Source organism: Megalopta genalis, chromosome 2 (genome assembly GCF_051020955.1).
Source record: "Megalopta genalis isolate 19385.01 chromosome 2, iyMegGena1_principal, whole genome shotgun sequence".
NCBI lineage: Eukaryota > Metazoa > Arthropoda > Insecta > Hymenoptera > Halictidae > Megalopta > Megalopta genalis.
This window is the reverse complement of record NC_135014.1, coordinates 17007807-17026451: the sequence shown is the minus strand read 5'-3', so window position 1 is coordinate 17026451 and position 18645 is coordinate 17007807. Positions and strand designations below refer to the sequence as shown.

General features: G+C 35.6%; 1 protein-coding gene across 5 annotated transcripts in view; it reads left to right on the top strand.

Annotated features, from left to right (window-relative positions):
- The window catches only part of LOC117219214 (autophagy-related protein 16-1), a 325306-nt gene that overhangs the window by 62107 nt on the left and 244554 nt on the right, over positions 1-18645 (top strand). Inside the window, exon 10 of one of the 5 annotated variants that reach the window (XM_033468172.2) lies at positions 3266-3479. The exons of the other annotated variants lie outside the window; for them this stretch is intronic. Coding sequence (XP_033324063.2) covers positions 3266-3304 — 39 coding nt within the window. The 3' untranslated portion in view covers positions 3305-3479. Of the gene's footprint in view, positions 1-3265; positions 3480-18645 lie in introns of those variants that run through there. 5 annotated transcript variants of the gene reach the window in all.

Sequence of the window (18645 nt, the reverse complement as noted above, 5' to 3'; positions counted from 1 at the left end):
TTTCTCTCTCTCTCTCTCTCTCTCTCTCTTTCTCTCATGTATTTACATGGATATATATTTTCTCTCTCTATCTTTCTCTCTATGTATTTATATAGGTAACTCTCTCTTTCTCTTTTTCTCTCTTCCTCTCTCTTTCTCTCTTTCTCTCTTCCCCCCCTCTCTCTCTCTCTCTTTCTCTCATGTATTTACATAGATATATATTCTCTCTCTCTCTCTCTATGTATTTATATAGGTAACTCTCTCTCTCTTTTTCTCTGTCTCTCTCTCTCTCCCTCTCTCCAATAAGAAGTGCTTCCATTTTCGACCGAAAGAACAAGCAATTACAACTATTGTATTGCTCTGAACCGTAGTAGTTGTAAAATTTAAAATTTATTTAAATTAAAATTAAAATTAAAAACGCGTTGTAAAAATTTGACTTACGTCTTAAAATGCAACCTCGAATCACGCCAAAGAAGAATAAACAACAAATGTTCGACACACAATTTGTTTGATTATGTGAGAGCAGAACAAACAGAATTTATTATGGCAATTTAACCCCCTGTCGTACATCCTGACGAAGTTCGGCTCGTTTAATCGATCGCAGTTTAATAATATCGTAAAATCTACAATCTAAATTACTTTGCTGTTATACATTCTTACAAATTCTGGATTCTAACGAAGTTTAGCTTAATCGATGGATCCTCATAAGAATTGACTCGAAAATTGTTTCAGACATTTGTGGCTCTGCTTTAAGAATGTTAGGCGTACCAAAAAAATGAAGCTTTCATTCTTAAACGAGTGAAAAATAAATAAATGAATTTAAATTTTTGGAAAAGTCTACGAAGTATATACTTTGCTTAAAACGTAATTTTACGTAGTTAGGCGTACCTTCGTCCTAACTAACATATCTGATCATCCAAAAAAAATGAAGCTTTCATTCTTAAACGAGTGAAAAATAAATAAATGAATTTAAATTTGAAAAAGTCTACGAAGTATATACTTTGCTTAAAACGTAATTTTACTTAGTCAGGCATACCTTCGTCCTAACTAACATATCTGATCATCCAAAAAAAATGAAGCTTTCATTCTTAAACGAGTGAAAAATAAATAAATGAATTTAAATTTGGAAAAGTCTACGAAGTATATACTTTGCTTAAAACGTAATTTTCAAACAGCCTGAAAAGTGGCAAATCAGTAGACAAGACGTTTTTTAACTAAGGACGCCGGTGTAGTTCGACTGTGATGATTTTTATTGAAAATCTTCGTTCACGTAACTATAATTCGATTCTTGCAAGCAATTATATATGTATACGCATGTATGTCTCTTTCTCTCTCTTACTCTCTTTCCATCTCTGTTCCTGCTCGTAAACTTCTCCTGCGAGCAGATTTACTGTCAGTACCCGAGCCAACGTTTTGCGCGAGACGCAAGTTTGCGCTCAGACTTGAAAGGCCTCTGGCAGCCGCCCTAGGTGACATTTATGGTACAACCTGGTGACAAATGAAACGTCACTGATAAGGGACGCTCGGCAAATTAATGCGTCGCTCCTAGTGGAGTAATAACGGGCGTTCAACTCAGTGTCGACGATGAAGCGGATGCTCGACCCCAGCGCGCCCTCACAACCTCTCCTATTAATTCATTAATTAACATTAATCGGTCGCTACTGGCTCCCTCGTGAGGGATTATCGGCGACTCTTTAATGCTGTCAGGGTCAGCATTGAGCAAGGTCATTGCTGCGAGCTTTTACTTCACGGTCGTTCATTGAAAAGCTGCAGGCGACGTTTGCACGGTCGAATCCATAAGTTCGTGGGATTTTAATCTCGATTTTAATTTCCCGCTTGGGAAATTAAATTATATTATTGTTCAAACAATAGTTAAATTATTATTATGGAAATAATAATAATGTTGCCTAACAGCTATGTTTCATACGTCATTCGATAGTTTCGGTCTTCTCGTGTCGTGCGATTGTTTACTTATTCGCTCCGTGCGAGTAATACTGATTAATTTTTTGAAAACTACGGAGTGTCAAGTCAACAAATATACCGTAATGTTTATTCTTGTTAACTTGACACACTAGTTTTCAAACAAATATTCAGTTTATGACAAATTTAATCGTGCAGCGAAACATGTCAAAGATGAATATTATTTCAATTGTTAGAAATATAATTGTAAGAGAATCGTAAAAAATTATGTAACAATATCCTTAAATTTTTCTGAGGTCTTTACAGTCTTGCCATCGAGTGACGCATGAGACGTAACTGTTATATAGACAATTATTAAGCGTTTAAATCGAAACGAACCCATCAACTGTCACGATCCTCATTTGGGGATTTTGGAATTTTACGTACACCACTTGGCGCATATCATATCAATTAATATCAGTTAATATTGTTTACAGCAGACGATGTATATTTTGTGTTTCGTTTCTTTTCAACAAAAGAACAAATTTGGGAATCATCTGTAAGTTGAACACAAAATTATCATACTTGAAACATGATATTTTTGGTTTGGTTTTTATATTATAATTAAATACCATACAAAAATATGTAATTCAGAGATTATAGTATATAGTATATATATAGTATATACAGTATATATGCCACAATCCCCATTTGGGGCTTTTTAAAAGATATAAAATGTTTTAACAGGGGTAAACATAATTTGAATATAATTATATTGTTACACAACTTTCTGCGCATATACATAACTTTTCCAGTCAAAAATTAAAAAAAGAAGAGATTTAGCAGTGGATGGGTTAAAATCACACGAATTCATGGACCGATCCAATATATTTTGGTTGTGATCTTCTTCTTCTGTGCGAACGAATTTCTCCCGATATTCTTTAACAGCGTAGATCTTTAATATGCATTTAATCGATGCAGAATCGCAATCAGTATGCGATTTTACATATTGCACTCGTTCATCCGTGCACGTACACATCCATCGATCCATTGTTAAGATATTGTCACTGTTGCGAGACCATTTTTTCCAAACACGACAAATCTTTTCAATGGAAAAAGCAAAATTGCAAACCAAGGTTGTACGTATCAGTATGTTACATTAGTTCTGTTTAATTATGTTTCACCTATTTTCTTAATCAAACGAGAAAGCGAGCAACGTTAGTTTACCGCAATGTGAAAATTCTGGAGACTTTAAGACAATGAAACGACGAACTGTGCACGTCAGTAAATAAGTTTGTTGTGTTTAATGTATATTGCTTAGCCACAGACATGTTGCATTGCTGAACAAATTGTATTCACATTGTGCTGTTTGTCTTGTTTACGAAAGCTGCTGCGAATTTGCGGATCGCAAGGATTTACGGAGTGATCGGTATGTTATTTAAAGTAAAATAAATCTCGGTGTATCGATTATATAGCCCAGTTTACGTTGCTACCGAAATTATGGCACGTTCGCGTCGTAATCGGTTTATAATTAAGATGAAAGATAACGCGCATTTTCGTTAATATATTCGCGAATGGTAATCACGTAATTTGCATTGAAAATTTCATTTTAATACAATGATAGAGCAGGTGCGGTTATTAATGGTCTCGGTAATGATTTATAAGAATAATAATACTCTGCTTACATGTGTTTAATGGCCACATTATTTTTCAATGAGGATATTTATTACATGTTGCTATATACGACGGTGGTGCCCATTTACTCTGCTTTGTTGTTTTTTTTCACTCGAGGAAACAATCAGTTTTCGCGTGCTTAATAATTTTCGTGTTTTATATTCAATTAATGAGTTATCACCGGATCTGAGAGTTATTTGAATAACGTAGTTTAAATAGATGCGACGACTTGTAGCAGAGTCTCTCGTATCCGTACACCCATTGTTCTGCTCTTTTCGCAGAATTTCAGATAGCAACAACTGATGCGATCAAACGAGTTCGACAATGATTTGGTAATCCGATAATTTAACGAACCCGAAGATTACTCAGAAACGCAGAAACAAATTTTCAGTTTCATCTGGATAAAAGTCCATTTATTTATCGAAATTTGATCAACGAATTTTTATCCAGGTATTCACAGAAGCCTAGAAACTTGATTGCTTGTTCGAACGACCATGTCAGAAGAATAATGATCCCATGATGAAAGAGTTAAGAGCCTTATGAAACCTGTGAACATCGTACAAAGAACGTCCACGAACAACGTGAAGTCGATTCCTTAAAATATTCTTGAAAAAGCAGACAAAATATTGCTTACAGCGGCTCACAAAAGTGTTCGTATATTTTCTAAAACGTGATAACTTTTTTAAAACTTAATTAAACGACTTGAATTTGTTTTAGATGATACTACACTGGTCTACTATACGATAACTGAAATGCCTTTTTTTTTTAAATTTTGCTATTACTTGCGATGAAAAGAAAAAATTATAAACTCTTTTATCCGAGCTTGTAACATTAATTTAAAAAATGCCATAGATCTTGGTAAAATTGAAAATTTGATCGAAATCGGTTAAAATAATTTTTTATGCACCACCTCGAAATATCGCAATAGCTGCATTGAATTGAATTATTATTTTTTTATGTTCTTATATTGTGTGACTCCTTCGTTAATAAAAATGTAACAATTTTGTTTAATTTAAAGCGCAATAAAATTTCTGCGCAACGTGGTTCTATTTTATGTTTCGTTGCCAGAGTCGAGCAACAGGCGTTGATCGATTTAAAAAACTGCAGATTTCATCTAGTTTTTGCTGCGATTTTTTAATTTTTTAATTTGTTGTAACTCGTAACAACGTGAACTGATTTCGATAAAAATTTCAGTATGCCTATAAGTTACCGAGATCAACGAGAGGCATTTTATAAATTTCTCTTATAGGCTCGGATAAAAAGGTTAAAAAACGAGAGTATTTTAATTTCTTTTGTCATTTCAAGTAATAGCAAGATTTAAAATAAACTAGTCATCATATGATAGACTAGTCTCGCTATCATCTAAGAAAAACTCAAGTCTCTTAGTCCGATATTAAAATAGTTATTGCGTTTCGAACACTATTGTGTGTCGCTGTATGTCAATTATACGTGAAAAGAATTCAAAAACCTAGTGAAAAAAAATTAGTCATCATCCGATACACTAGTCTCGCTATCATCTAAGAAAAACTCAAGTCTCTTAGTCCGGTATTAAAATAGTTATTGCGTTTCGAACACTATTGTGTGTCGCTGTATGTCAATTATACGTGAAAAGAATTCAAAAACCTAGTGAAAAAAAACTAGTCATCATCCGATACACTAGTCTCGCTATCATCTAAGAAAAACTCAAGTCTCTTAGTCCGGTATTAAAATAGTTATTGCGTTTCGAACACTATTGTGTGTCGCTGTATGTCAATTATACGTGAAAAGAATTCAAAAACCTAGTGAAATTTCAATAAAGAAATCACAAAACGTTCTCAATCGAAACAGTTTAAGCGACCAATATTTTGCAGCTAATTCGGCATTGTTGTATCGAATCGCGAACACTCGGAAGCATTGCTTTGTTTCGGATATTCTACATAAAGGATCAATCAACAACAAAAATGAGTAATCGCAGCGATCGATTTCAATCGACGCGCGACGACGGTGGGCCGGTCAATGTTTCACGTCCGATACGGCGTCAGCTGGCAGGAACGACTTTTCCAGACACGAAATTCTCCAGGAAAATCGTCCTGCATCTCCGGTACACTTGCATTTATAATAATCGTTCGATGGCTCCTTTCGTCTTCAATCTGATTAAAACGCTCGTACACAGCGGCTTGTGTTTATTTAACAAAGAAACCCCGGTTAAGTCGCTCGAGCCTCCGTCTTTTCTGCCGTCAGATTTTCAAAGCAAATCGGCGAACTCCGGCAACAGCTGGCCGGGTGCAAAGTTATTAATGAAGCTGGCCGATTAGTTGAACCGAAACGTCGAATTTACCGCGCGGCGAGTACGTACCCGCGACAAAGCTCCACAGCCGAAACTCTGCGATAAACATCGAAACTGTAAAATAGCGGGACGCTTATCGATCGGATAGTTCGCCGGAAGTTATCGAATTCATTCGCACATGAAACCGAATTATCTTCCGGCGAGTTCTGACGCGATTAGTAAGTTTATTCACTAAGGCCGGCTCCACAATGAACGTGAAATCATTACGGTGTAACGCTTATCGAATACCGAATTTTCCTGGTCTGCTGGACCAAATTATCAATTGAAACTCAAATTGACCTATTGATGCGAAACTGGCACGCACTTACTCGTCTCTCTCTCTCTCTCTCTCTCGTCTCTCTCTCTTGTCTCTCTCTTGTCTCTCTCTTGTTTCTCTCTTGTCTCTCTCTCTTGTATCTCTCTTGTATCTCTCTCTTGTCTCTCTCTTGTTTCTCTTTTGTCTCTCTCTCTTGTCTCTCTCTTGTCTCTCTCTCGTCTCTCTCTCATCTCTCTCATCTCTCTCTCTTTCTCGTCTCTCGTCTCTCGTCTCTCGTCTCTCTCTCTCTTGTCTCTCTCTTGTCTCTCTCTTGTCTCTCTCTTGTCTCTCTCTTGTCTCTCTCTTGTCTCTCTCTTGTCTCTCTCTTGTCTCTCTCTTGTCTCTCTTTTGCCTCTCTCTCGTCTCTCTCTCTCTCTCTCTCTCGTATCTTGTCTCTCTCTTTCTCTCGTATCTCGTCTCTCTCTCTCTCTCTCTCTCGTATCTCGTCTCTCTCTCTCTCTCTCTCTCTCTCTGTGTGTGTGTGTGTGTGTGTGTGTGTGCGTGCGCGCGCGCGCGCGCGCGCGAGCACACGTGTTCGCATGTGTCGGTGTTGGTTCGCGTGGGTCAGAGTGCGGAAACTTAGCCAACACCGGCGCGATCCACGCGCATACCGCGATCGTTTACAATTTATTTTCCCGGCGAACACAGAACGTAGAAATTTTCTTTTCCTTTTTCGATCAATTCCCCGGCTCTCCATCACCGGTCGATTTTTTTTTTCCTTCTCTTATTTTCCTTCGAGCACGGCGCGGACCGAGAGAAATCGAGCCGCGGCGGTTGCGACTGAAAATAGTGATAAATAACGATCACGTCCCATTAAGATAAATCGATAGGTAATGGAGCCAGCGGATTGTAACTGACAGTGCGGTGATTGGATAAGCTATCATCAGCCGGAGCGTTTTGCATTATGCAGTGCACATACGCTGAATACAGTGTTCTGTTTTGCCAGCGACCGATCGGGAACCGTGCGCGCTCCGTAAATTTCACCGGCATCCATTGTGCTTGCGGAATTCGCCGAAACGCCGCCCGAAAACCCGGCCGGCCAATTTACACTGAAAAAGATCCGATATGTGTCTTGTTTGGTACGATTGAAATGTTTCGAACCTTTTGACACTTTTCATGATTTCATTGTTGCGCCTCTTCTGGAACACGTGCACACCGTGGCTGTTACTGCACTGTGGTTTCTTCTTTTTTGTTATAGAGGCGGGTGTTAAATGGAATTTTATTTCTTTCAGTGGTATTTACATTGTGGACTTTTTTATGCAGGTTAAACATTAGTTGCGTCGACGGCAGGAAATATGATCCTATTGCACGTTAAGTATGATTGGGTGATAAATAGCAATATACAGGTTGAGTATATGACTTAACATTTAATATTTTTTTTTCGATCTACGATAAGACGAATATAGCTTTCCATTTAAAAGAAAAAGAGGAAGTTTACCTTGAAATTTCTAGAACTGCGCTATGTACAAGAAAGGTAAATACAACATCGTCCTACCCCCCCCCCCCCCCCCTTAATGTTCGATGACATTTGTATTCAAGAATTTTTAATTGTGGGCATAATTTAAAAGTTATCCTAGGGTGTGGAAATTATGCGACTCACCCTGTATATATTTTCAAAATACAGAAATGTTTTTAAGAGATTATTTATAAACTCAATCTCGAAAGAAAGAGAACTACGAATCCACACCGAGATCCACAGAATCAGAACAACTCGTGTGTTAATTAGACTGTGGATTTTTATGCATTTATGACAAAAATGATTGGATCACGTATAAAACAGTAAAAACGTTCACTGTAATAAAATTAATTAAAAATAATAATACTGTCAAGAAACGAAATAAATATCAATGTAGCTCTTGTATCCTGCAATTAGTGCAGAGAACTTTTATTTTTCATAAAAATCCACGGTCTAGCGATAATATAAGAGCAAAAAAGACAGAGTTCATTATTGTAAGCGTTTTTATAACCCTCGTACATCTTACAGGTCGTAAAAGTTTAACTTACTTGATAGATTGTAGCTAGTTGATTTCATAGTTCTAGGTTTTAGTGAAGCGTTAATCGGTTTAATAATTATATCGAATCTGCAGTCTAGTTGCTTTTGTATGGACTCCGATAAAAATTGATTAAGCAATTGTTTCACATATCCGCAACTCTATAGTCAATAATGCTGAACATAACTTTGACGAGTAATGAAGATAATTGAGTGAGTTGGAAACGTAGCGGCGTAAGTGACAGTTTCGAAAATTTTACCTTGTGTCTGAAAATGTAATCCATATCGCCATTTTTAGTTATATTCTCCTAACTAACATCTCTGATTATCAAAAAAACGAAGCTCAAGATTAATAAGATCTGACGAGCGTAGTAAATTTAAATACACAAAAGAATTTAAATAAAACTTAAACAAGTGAAAACAAATAAATGGTATTACGAAAATAATTGTATTACGTAAAAATAATGGTATAAAATAATAAATGGTATTATGTAAATAAAAAATGGTATCTACGAAATACATAGAATAGTCTAGCTTTGCTTAAAGTGTTTAAAAATCTCCCGAAAAGTGGCAAATTGTTAAACAAGAAATGTTAACCAAGGACGACAATGTACACGCCGAAATGTTATAAAAATACAAGTGAAATAAATGATGATGAAGTCACTATAAATTAACTTAACCCTAAGTTGCCTTAACAATAAATTTGCTCATTAAATAATATACACGTCGGTAAACAACATCAGTCCTGGTTTTCAACGAGGAAAACGTTTCAGGTCGCCATGATTCTAACCCTCTCGTTTGTATCGAACCGGATCGAAGTATCGAGCGATGATTTCCTCGATCGTCGTCGAAAATTGTTGTTCACGCAGCTGCAGTTCGGTTCGTCCAAGGAAATCATTTGATCTTCTAGAATCGAAAATAACGTTCTCGCTCGGTTCATTTCGGCGGTGCTGTAGATCGTTAGAGACACCAGGAAGGAAATACATAGGAAGCGGTTGCTTGAAAACGTAAGGAATACACGGCGGAGCAGCGATCTGAAACTTTTCGGTAACGGTGTAAGTGCTATTACAGTTGTCGGCGAAGAAAAAGGGGAAGTTGTAAATTAGGCGAACCGGCAGACAAAAGCAGATCCGAAGTATCCGAGCCGCGGCGGGAGTCTAATGCCACGTATCGGCTTCAAAGTTTTACTTTTCGTTTGCAACACTTGTGGAACTCTCTCTCTAGTGGTCACGGAGCTGAGAGAAATTCTCTAATAGCTATCGTTTCTACTGTGGAGAATCGAACTTGTAGAAGCCCGCTCTGAAGTGGACACGATGCTCCATTGCCTCTTACCTCGTTTCCTAGCTCATCCTCTTTTACATCGTTTGAATATTAAATAAGGATGATGTGCACCGACGTCTCCTGTTTCATTATTAGAGAATGCGGATTTTATGCATTTACGACAAACATTGGTAGATCACGTGCAAAATAACATAGACATTTAGGACATTTTTTGGTGTTGTATTACCGGCGGCTCATTAAATATATTAAAGGAAAACAGCATTTAAATAATGTGAAAATAGTATTGTATTACTGTCGACTCGTTAAAATGATTAACGATAGAAAACATTTAAACCATTTGAAAATAACATTGTGTTTACTGTCGACTCGTTAAAATTATTAACGAAAGAAAACAGTCTAACAGTTTGAAAATAACGTTGTATTACTGTCGACTTGTTAAAATTATTAAGGAAAGGATACCGTGTAGACAATTTGGAAATAATATCGTCTTACTCTCGACTCATTAAAATTATTAAGGAAAGAAAAAGTAGATTTAAACGATTTAAAAATAGCGTCGTGTTACCGTAGACCTATTAAAATTATTAAGGAAAGAAAAAGTAGATTTAAACGATTTAAAAATAGCGTCGTGTTATCGTAGACCTATTAAAATTATTAAGAAAAGGAAACGCGTAAACAATTTGAAAATAATATTGTCTTACCGTGGACTCATTAAAATTATTAAGGAAAGAAACAGCCTACGTAGTTATTTTGCACAGAACTTTCTTATTTTGCACAGAAGTTCGCTGTCAAATTGATTACTCATAGTGCATTAATTTCATATTAATTTCACTTCAATGTTACATAGAAGCTTCAGTAATTATTGGAAATATTTGTGTCGATAAATCTTTATTCTGTATCTTTCTCTCTCCTAGAATATAAGTTTTCTCGAACTTAGGTGTTTTAGCATGACGTGTTAGCATGACATATGCGTCGAATATATTATATTTTTATACGAAATAAGTTACTTGTAATTACCTAACTTTGTCTTCGGTTTAGAAAATGTCGAAACAATGTAATTCAGTAATTACAGCAATTTCTCCCTAATTCGCGCTCAGGCTGCGCACAAAAATGGATAATTTGGGAAGAGGAGATACGATTATTCGAGCTTCGCGGCTAGTTTTTATAGTTACCGATTGTCAACAACTATAAAAACGAGACGCAAGACTCGAATAATCGAATCTCCTCTTCCCAAATACTAACTGGAATACTAAGTGCGATTTGAGCGCGAATTAGGGAGAAATCACTGTATTCGCAATACTTTTTTGTAGTTTGTCTCAACATTTTTCCGAGCGGATCTACAAGTCCGTCACGTCTGAAGATCCGCGCGCGATCGAATTATACGAGCCGTTTATTTTGAAAGTGGCATAAGTCACTTTACCGTAATGAAAAGTGGTGATTTTTTAATGTTTATATACGAAATTATTTATACTGAGAATAAAATATCAGTATCCTGAGATAACAAATACAAGTAAATCTTCTCGAAAGTTTGCATCCATATTTTTAAACGTGTTAAAACGCAAACCCTTAAATATATCGACTTAAGAACAAAGCGACTTATGCCACTTTCAAAATAAACGGCTCATATTAAAAATCGTCCGCGTCGCATCGGTTCTGTTGCACACGATGCGCTTTTAGCGGCATATAAACATGGGACGCTAGGCAAAGCGTGTAACCGTTTAATTACGTTTCTCTATAAAAGCAACGAAGAAACTTGATATTTCACTTGGGGAGAGGAGAGGGAGGGGGGGTCTGTTTGAACTACTTTCCGAAACGCATTCCCCATGAAGTATTTGCGAAAGTGCTTTCAATGCTTATTAAATTATTAGTCTTTCGCTTTTTAAAGCTTACGGTAGATCGTTTGAAACTGCATTCGTTTGATCACGTAATATCTTGATAATTCCGCGGGCAGGATGGAGCGCGGGCATTAACGTGAAACCTGTGTGTACCATAAAAACGGGATCCCGATCGTCGAACGTTGATTGACCGTATTTCGTCCCGAATAGGTCCGCGCGATAAGAAATGTTTTTCTCCTCGATTCCTTAACGCCTCGACTGCCCGTAAAAATCCGACGAAATCAGACCAATTCATTCCGGCAATATAAAAATACCGTTTTGTCCGAGTGCTCGATTCTACCGCGACGTTACTCGACGTGATCACGAATCCGTTTGATCCAATTTAGCTTCGACGCATCGCCCTACAGATAAAAGTGCATCGTGCGGTGCAACGGATAGTCGTCTCTTCGAATTATTACTCGTTTGTCTTTCAATGGCTTTCGTGTTTTGTTCGTAGAATTGTATCGAAATGTTAATCGATGAATTTAGTCGATACATTAATTCGAATAAAATTTTATTCGATACATTATTCGAATAAAATTTTATTCGACGATTTTATTCGATACATTATTCGAATTAAATGTTAGTTGAAGAATTTACTCGATACATTAATCGAAGAATTTATTCGAAACATTATTCGGATAAAATTTTATACGACGATTTTATTCGATACATTATTCGAATAAAATTGTATTCGATACATTGTTCGAATAAAATTTTAGTCGAAGAATTTATTCGAACATTATTCGGATAAAATTTTATACGACGATTTTATTCGATACATTATTCGAACATTGTTCGGATAAAATTTTATTCGAATCATTGGTTGGAAAAAATTATATCGAAATAAAAAATGTCGAATAAAATTTGATTCGAAAAATGTATTCGAAGGATATATTCGAAATAAACAAAACAAAAGAATAAAAAAATTGAATATGTATAATTGGATAAATAAAACCTTAACTATGCCCGAAAACAATGCCTAATAACCTTTTCTCTCAGCTTGTTCATCGTAACATAGTTTCGTTTACTGAATTATTTCTAACAAAAATTCATTAACAAATTGTTTTACCGGTACACGACGTAGCAGTCAAAACGCTGTTCGTCGCGCTCGCGCAACTTTCGGTGATGCATGGCTCTCTTAGTATATTTCTGCGTTCATCTTTACGATGGGACGTTATTTATTTGGAACTCGGAATCCAAGTTCCGCGACCCGCGCGGGAGCAGTCGTTTCGCCGCTAGACAACATGATCGAGTATAAGATTCCCGGTCGCCATGTATGCAGATAAATGACTGGACATTATTACAACGGAGCTAGATAATTTGTAAAGCGAAATAGACGCGACCCGAGGCAAATAGCCGGTGTTGTTTGCCAAGCGCATATACGAAAAGTAGAAAACCCGATAAATCTTCTCGCATTTTCTTGGGAGAACGTTTTATTTATAACCTGTTGATTCACGGATCGTGTGCCAGTTGATTCTTAGATCCCCTCTTGGATTTATCGTCGTTTCTGTAATCTATAAACCTGTTAATTCGGTGGAAGTTACATCGGCAAACCATCTTCGACGTTTTAGTTCAAGACATCTGGATTTTTGTAGACCGTCGAAACGTTCTGCAAAATGTTCTCGAATGCAGCGGAAAATTCAATAGGTTGAAAATGATGCAACAGGCCGTTTATTTTCTTTTATGGTCACTGTCTTATGTGTCCGTCTTTCTCATTAGTGCGTAAAATCCGCCGTCTGGATTAGCATCCGCCACAACTTTCCGGCACAGCAATTATTTGTGTAGAAACAAGCTTCTATTGTTCTCGATATTATAATTCTTTCTAATTGACTCTCAGATTGTACACAAAAATGGACAATTTGGGACGAGGAGATACGATTACTGTATTATTTTATTATATATTATATTATGTTTACTATATACTTAGTATTATTATAAAATATACTATAGTATTACTATAAAAACGAGCCACAAGGCTCGAACAATGATATCTCCTCTTTCCAAATTGTCCATTTTTGTGAATAATCTAAGCGTCAATATGATATAAAATAAATAATAATATAACGATATAAAATTGATCAGTCGTATACGATATACATACAGTGACCCACGAGAGCTCGTACACTTTTTAAAACGCAATAACCTTTTTCATACAGGCTCAGATAAAAAGGTTAAAAAAGCGTGAGCTTTTTGTACCTTTTTTCTCATCCAATTGCCATTTTCGAAGACATGTTTTTTTTGCCGTTGTTTACGAGGCTAGCCCTTCTGTCATCGAAAACGAATTCATGTTTGATCGAATTTTGAAAAAAGTAATTCCGTTTTCAAAATTGTCCGAATACTTTCGACCATCACTGTATATATTTTAGTGGCTACAGCGGCGATCTTCTCGCTAAGATTTCATGTTGAACACAGTAATTTAGAGATAATTTGAATAAAATTGATTTCATTATAAATTTTACTATTCATAAAACAATCAGAGGCGACCGATTCCTGCAGATTAATAATTCTTCCCTGGTTTTCAAACGAAGCGACTGTATATGCGTAAATAACGGTAGCCGTTTAGAATGAGAATTAATGAAGTGATCGAACGAATTTTAATAAAGTTATCAATCACGCTTCGCTGCACCCCGCGGCAACGGAATTGGTATATTCAAGATGCGGCTCTTGAATTGCAATGCAAAGTGTCGGCCGATTCGACGACCAAAGTGAGCAACGTTTCTTTTCCGCGGGAATCTAATAAACACTTTCTATGGTTTCGACGAGACCGAAGTGAATGATAAATGGTGAAGCCATTGGCGAAGCATTATTTATCAATACGGAAAAATATCTTTCTCGAGATCGTTGAAATCATTCACTCCTGATACTCTACCTTCGAACAACAAAACATTTGTGTACATCGCGCATCTTTGTATTTGTTGTATGCGTTTATTATTCGGACAGTATTAGAAATTATAATTCCTCGAAGTTGCTGATCGAATTGTTTTTCTTTTTCGCTTTTTAACACGTTCCGTGCCACGTGTACCATCCATGGTACACGCTTGCATGTTTACTTAGTGAACTGAACAAATTGTTTACAAGAAATTTAGAACCGAAGAATCAATTTCCACCGCAAGAATGGGCGTTGATAAGTTTTTGTTACGTTGTTATGTGTACGAGAATTAATAATTGCACGTAATACATCAAGTTTTAGTAAAATATCAAAGTGTGAAGATTCGAGTAAAAAAAGCTCGGCACGGAACGTGTTAATGAGATAGCATCTTACAACGAAAATAGCAATTCTAAAATTTTGATAGTTCGTAGAGAGAAAAGCTACAATGTCACGTGACGAATGCATTTATTTAATCTGCATAGCTTCGTAAATAAAACTAAGCGAAGGACTTTCTCCGGTATAATGTTTAAAAACAAAGCAGGACCTTGTCCTAAAATGTATTAATAATAATAGTGTTTCGATAAGGAAAGTGTTATAATAACATTTATGAAAAAATAGAAAAATAAAAATAAGATAGCCATGAACAGAGATAGAATGGAACAATCAAGACTACAATAAAAAGAGCATTGCATAATAAAGATGGCAGTGATATGAGTGATGTTAACAATACTAATAGGAGTAGGAGGAGTAACGGTATATAGTAATAACGATAATAATAACAATAAACATAAATAATATAAATAATAAATATAAATAATATTGTAATAAGAATAGTAGTAATAGTAATAACAATAAGGTCAAGAATTATTAGATATAATAAAAATATTAGATAGAACTCCTTACATAATCTTTATAAAATAAATAAATGAATCCCATGATATTGTAATTTTTTTTGTAATGGCCAGCAACCATTTAAAATTGCAACTATCATTTTGGGACGCACCTTGCACGTGTGCTGTGTAGGGCGGCGTAATATTCGGTACAGACATGCGGATGCTAATGATTCTATTGTTGATACAGCGGTTATGGCCTGGTTATGACTATCGGGGAATTATGTACATAGTTCATGGCTGTGTTATGTACACAGTTTTCAGTATTCAGTATCCAGGTGGCTGATGTCGTGTCATAATACAGAAATCGCTTCATCCGGCGTTAAAGGAAGGGAAAATACCGACGATGAAATCTCAGTCTAAAGAGGGTACCAGGATTATTTGTAGAAGCTCCTTTGAGCAACAGTCTGGCTCATTATTCCGAAGCTTATCGTGGAGTCTTCTGCAACAGCCAAAGTGGATGGCCGGGATTTAACGTACAGTTCCACTGTTCCGGCTCAAATTTTTGCCCTTAATGAAACACCTGATCCCGATTTATGTGTCCGCGTCGAGGTTCGTCGATCCTCTTTCCTCGTAACACACGTACAATTTATAAAGTGTAAGAGGATTTCGGAAATTAGCTGTTGTCGCTGAAACTTCGAAAAGGCGTGCAGTGGGTGAACACAGTATCGGCGCATCTTTTTAAGCGGTATAATTTTTCTAAAACCGGACCCGGACGACTTGAACGTTCTTAGAATGACAAAATAAAGAAAAAATAAAAAATCTACGCTTTTCCAATCTTTTTGTCCGAGTCGAAGATTTAAAAAATGCGTCCTGTAGGTCTCTGTAACTTATATAATATAATATTAATATATATAATATAATATAATATATATAATATTATATAATATAATATATAATATTATATAATATAAGTTTAATAATATATTTCGATTTCGATGAAATTATAATATTAATATATATATATATATATATATATATATATATATATATATATATATATATATATATATATATATAAACAACAATATATATTAATATTATAATTTCATCGAAATCGAAATATATTATTAAACTTATATTATATAATATAATAATATATATATATATATATATATATATATATATATATATATATATATATATATATATATATATATTATTAAACAATGTCGACCGATTTCGATCGACAATTTCATCGAAATCAGTCGACATTATTACGAATTACAAATAATTAAAGATCGCGAAAATCGCAATTTTTTCCTGATTTTTGGCACTTTCGGGCAAAAACTGTAAATACGTAGTCTGAAAATTATTGCATTTTTTAACGCCTGTAACTTGACTCTACGTTAACCGATTTAAACAAAATTTTCGTTAAAAAACAAGTTTTTTAATCTTTCATTCCAAATAATAAGAAAATGATAAAGTATTTTAGTTCAGTTTTAAAGAATTTACTGCGTTTTAAAAATTGTGCCAATACTTGTTTTTACCGACTGTAAAAGTTAAACGTAAACTGGAAAACAACAACACGTTTGATACGCCACATTGTTTAACGAAATTCGAAATCACTATAATTCTGTGGCTTGTTAAATCTGTTAATTCGGCATAATCCGCGTCATATTCGAATTTCATCGAAATTCCGGGCGTCTCGTCCAAAATATGATCCGTTCGACGTGGAACAGCACTAAAAGGTTTTCTGCGCGAGCTATTAAATTATTTAGAATAATTATTTTCGGCTTTCACTAAATTATCAGAGTAGCTGCCTCGCCATGTAATTGACCTATTTCTTCAGTAATTCCGCCGGTTTATGTTCACTCGAAAATGTCGCCTAATTAATTGATCAAAATAATTACAGTTAATTGAATCGCGCTAATAACAAGTGCACAAGGTTCTTTGACCTTGATATTTAGGCGATCGATGGAATTATTTCCAGCAGCGTAAAACCAATCAGGTTTTCTGCGTTCACTGTTATGGCTGTCATCGGTGAACAACGTTACCATGTTAACAAATAGTTATTTCGTTGGCTATAAAGTTAATGTAGTTTAACGAAGTTAAATCATGGACATCGTTGACGCTTGTCGATACGTGCAAAGATTGATTTTCATGAAACTTAATAACAACGCATATACGAATTGTTGTACAACGTATGTACGAAATATATACGAATAGCGTACGCCGATTAATCACGTATCCTGTAAAATACCCGCTGAACGAATAATAAACAACAATAAGGTCCAATAAATTGTCGCGAACAAACACGATCGAACGCTCGCATTTGCTCTGTCATTGTAGCTACTTGCCTTTCAATTTCCATTCAAACACGCACGTGAAAAACCTCGAGGAATTTCGAACTTGATTTGTAAGTCTCTAACAATGTTTGCGCGATCGAAAGCACTGTGTGCAACGAAAATTAGGTCGTGCTCCATAAAAGGTTGCTATCCTGGCTACAGTCGTATCTACCGGGTGGATGAAACGGAACAAAATGGAACCCATTCAGATCACGTCCTTAATTTTCTTCCCGGCTTTCAGCAAATTGTAAACTACTTTCCGACTGTTCTTGATGGTCGCGGCAATCTTTCAGAAAGAAAAACTTCTGCTCTTTCAAAGCGAGGATCGGTTTAACTTCTTCTTGAAGTTTCTTTTTCCTGAAGATATACTGCGGATATTAATATTTATAAAAGACACTGACAGATATCAAACATTGATAAAGGTAAACAGTAACATTGATAGAAAGCAGACGTCTTTCACACGTTGTTTGATTTGTTTTCAAGGTAGACTTTTCCGTGATTGGCAACATTTCGGGGACCATCCATCTACCAAAATATTATCTTTTCTTTGTACGGCCGCTTCCGAAAACAGGGTCGGTCCATGTTGTCGTTGATTAACATGTTGTGTTTGATCAAGACGTTGCTTAACTCCGACCTCTTGGATTAGGTTCTCTATAGAGTAAACTCAAAATATGCGGTTGCTAATCTAGTTTCCTTAGAATTTCACAGCCAATGTGTTAATGGCGTTGTTGGGACTTGCTTACAGCAAATTGTTGTCGGGCGAAACCTGCATTAACGGTGAACTCTGATGAAGTACATCTTATTTCTCTTCGTTTCCTGTTCTAGACGCTGAAATAATTGATTTATAAAAATCGATTCGGCGCAGTTTTCTTCAAAAATGTGTCTCAGTCATATTATTAAGAAAATTTACTCTATCTATATTATCAATGAAACGTTTATCTAAGACAATTATCCGAATGAATTCCTCGTAGTCGAATATTTTATTCGAATAATTCATTATTCGTCGTCTATTATTCTATTTATTCGAATGATTCTTTGTTCGAATAATTCGAGAAAGCAATATGAAAAAAACAAGTCGACGAACTATGAAAAGACACGTTACATTCTATCGTTTTTGTTGAAATCAATTATTTTCCGCATGAAATCCTGTACGAATAAATTCTTATCCGAATAAAAAATCTTGTTCGAACTAAATTCTATTCGGACAAATTTCTATCTGGATAAATTTGTATTCCATTGAATATTCGAGCCGTTTATTTTGAAAGTGGCATAAGACACTT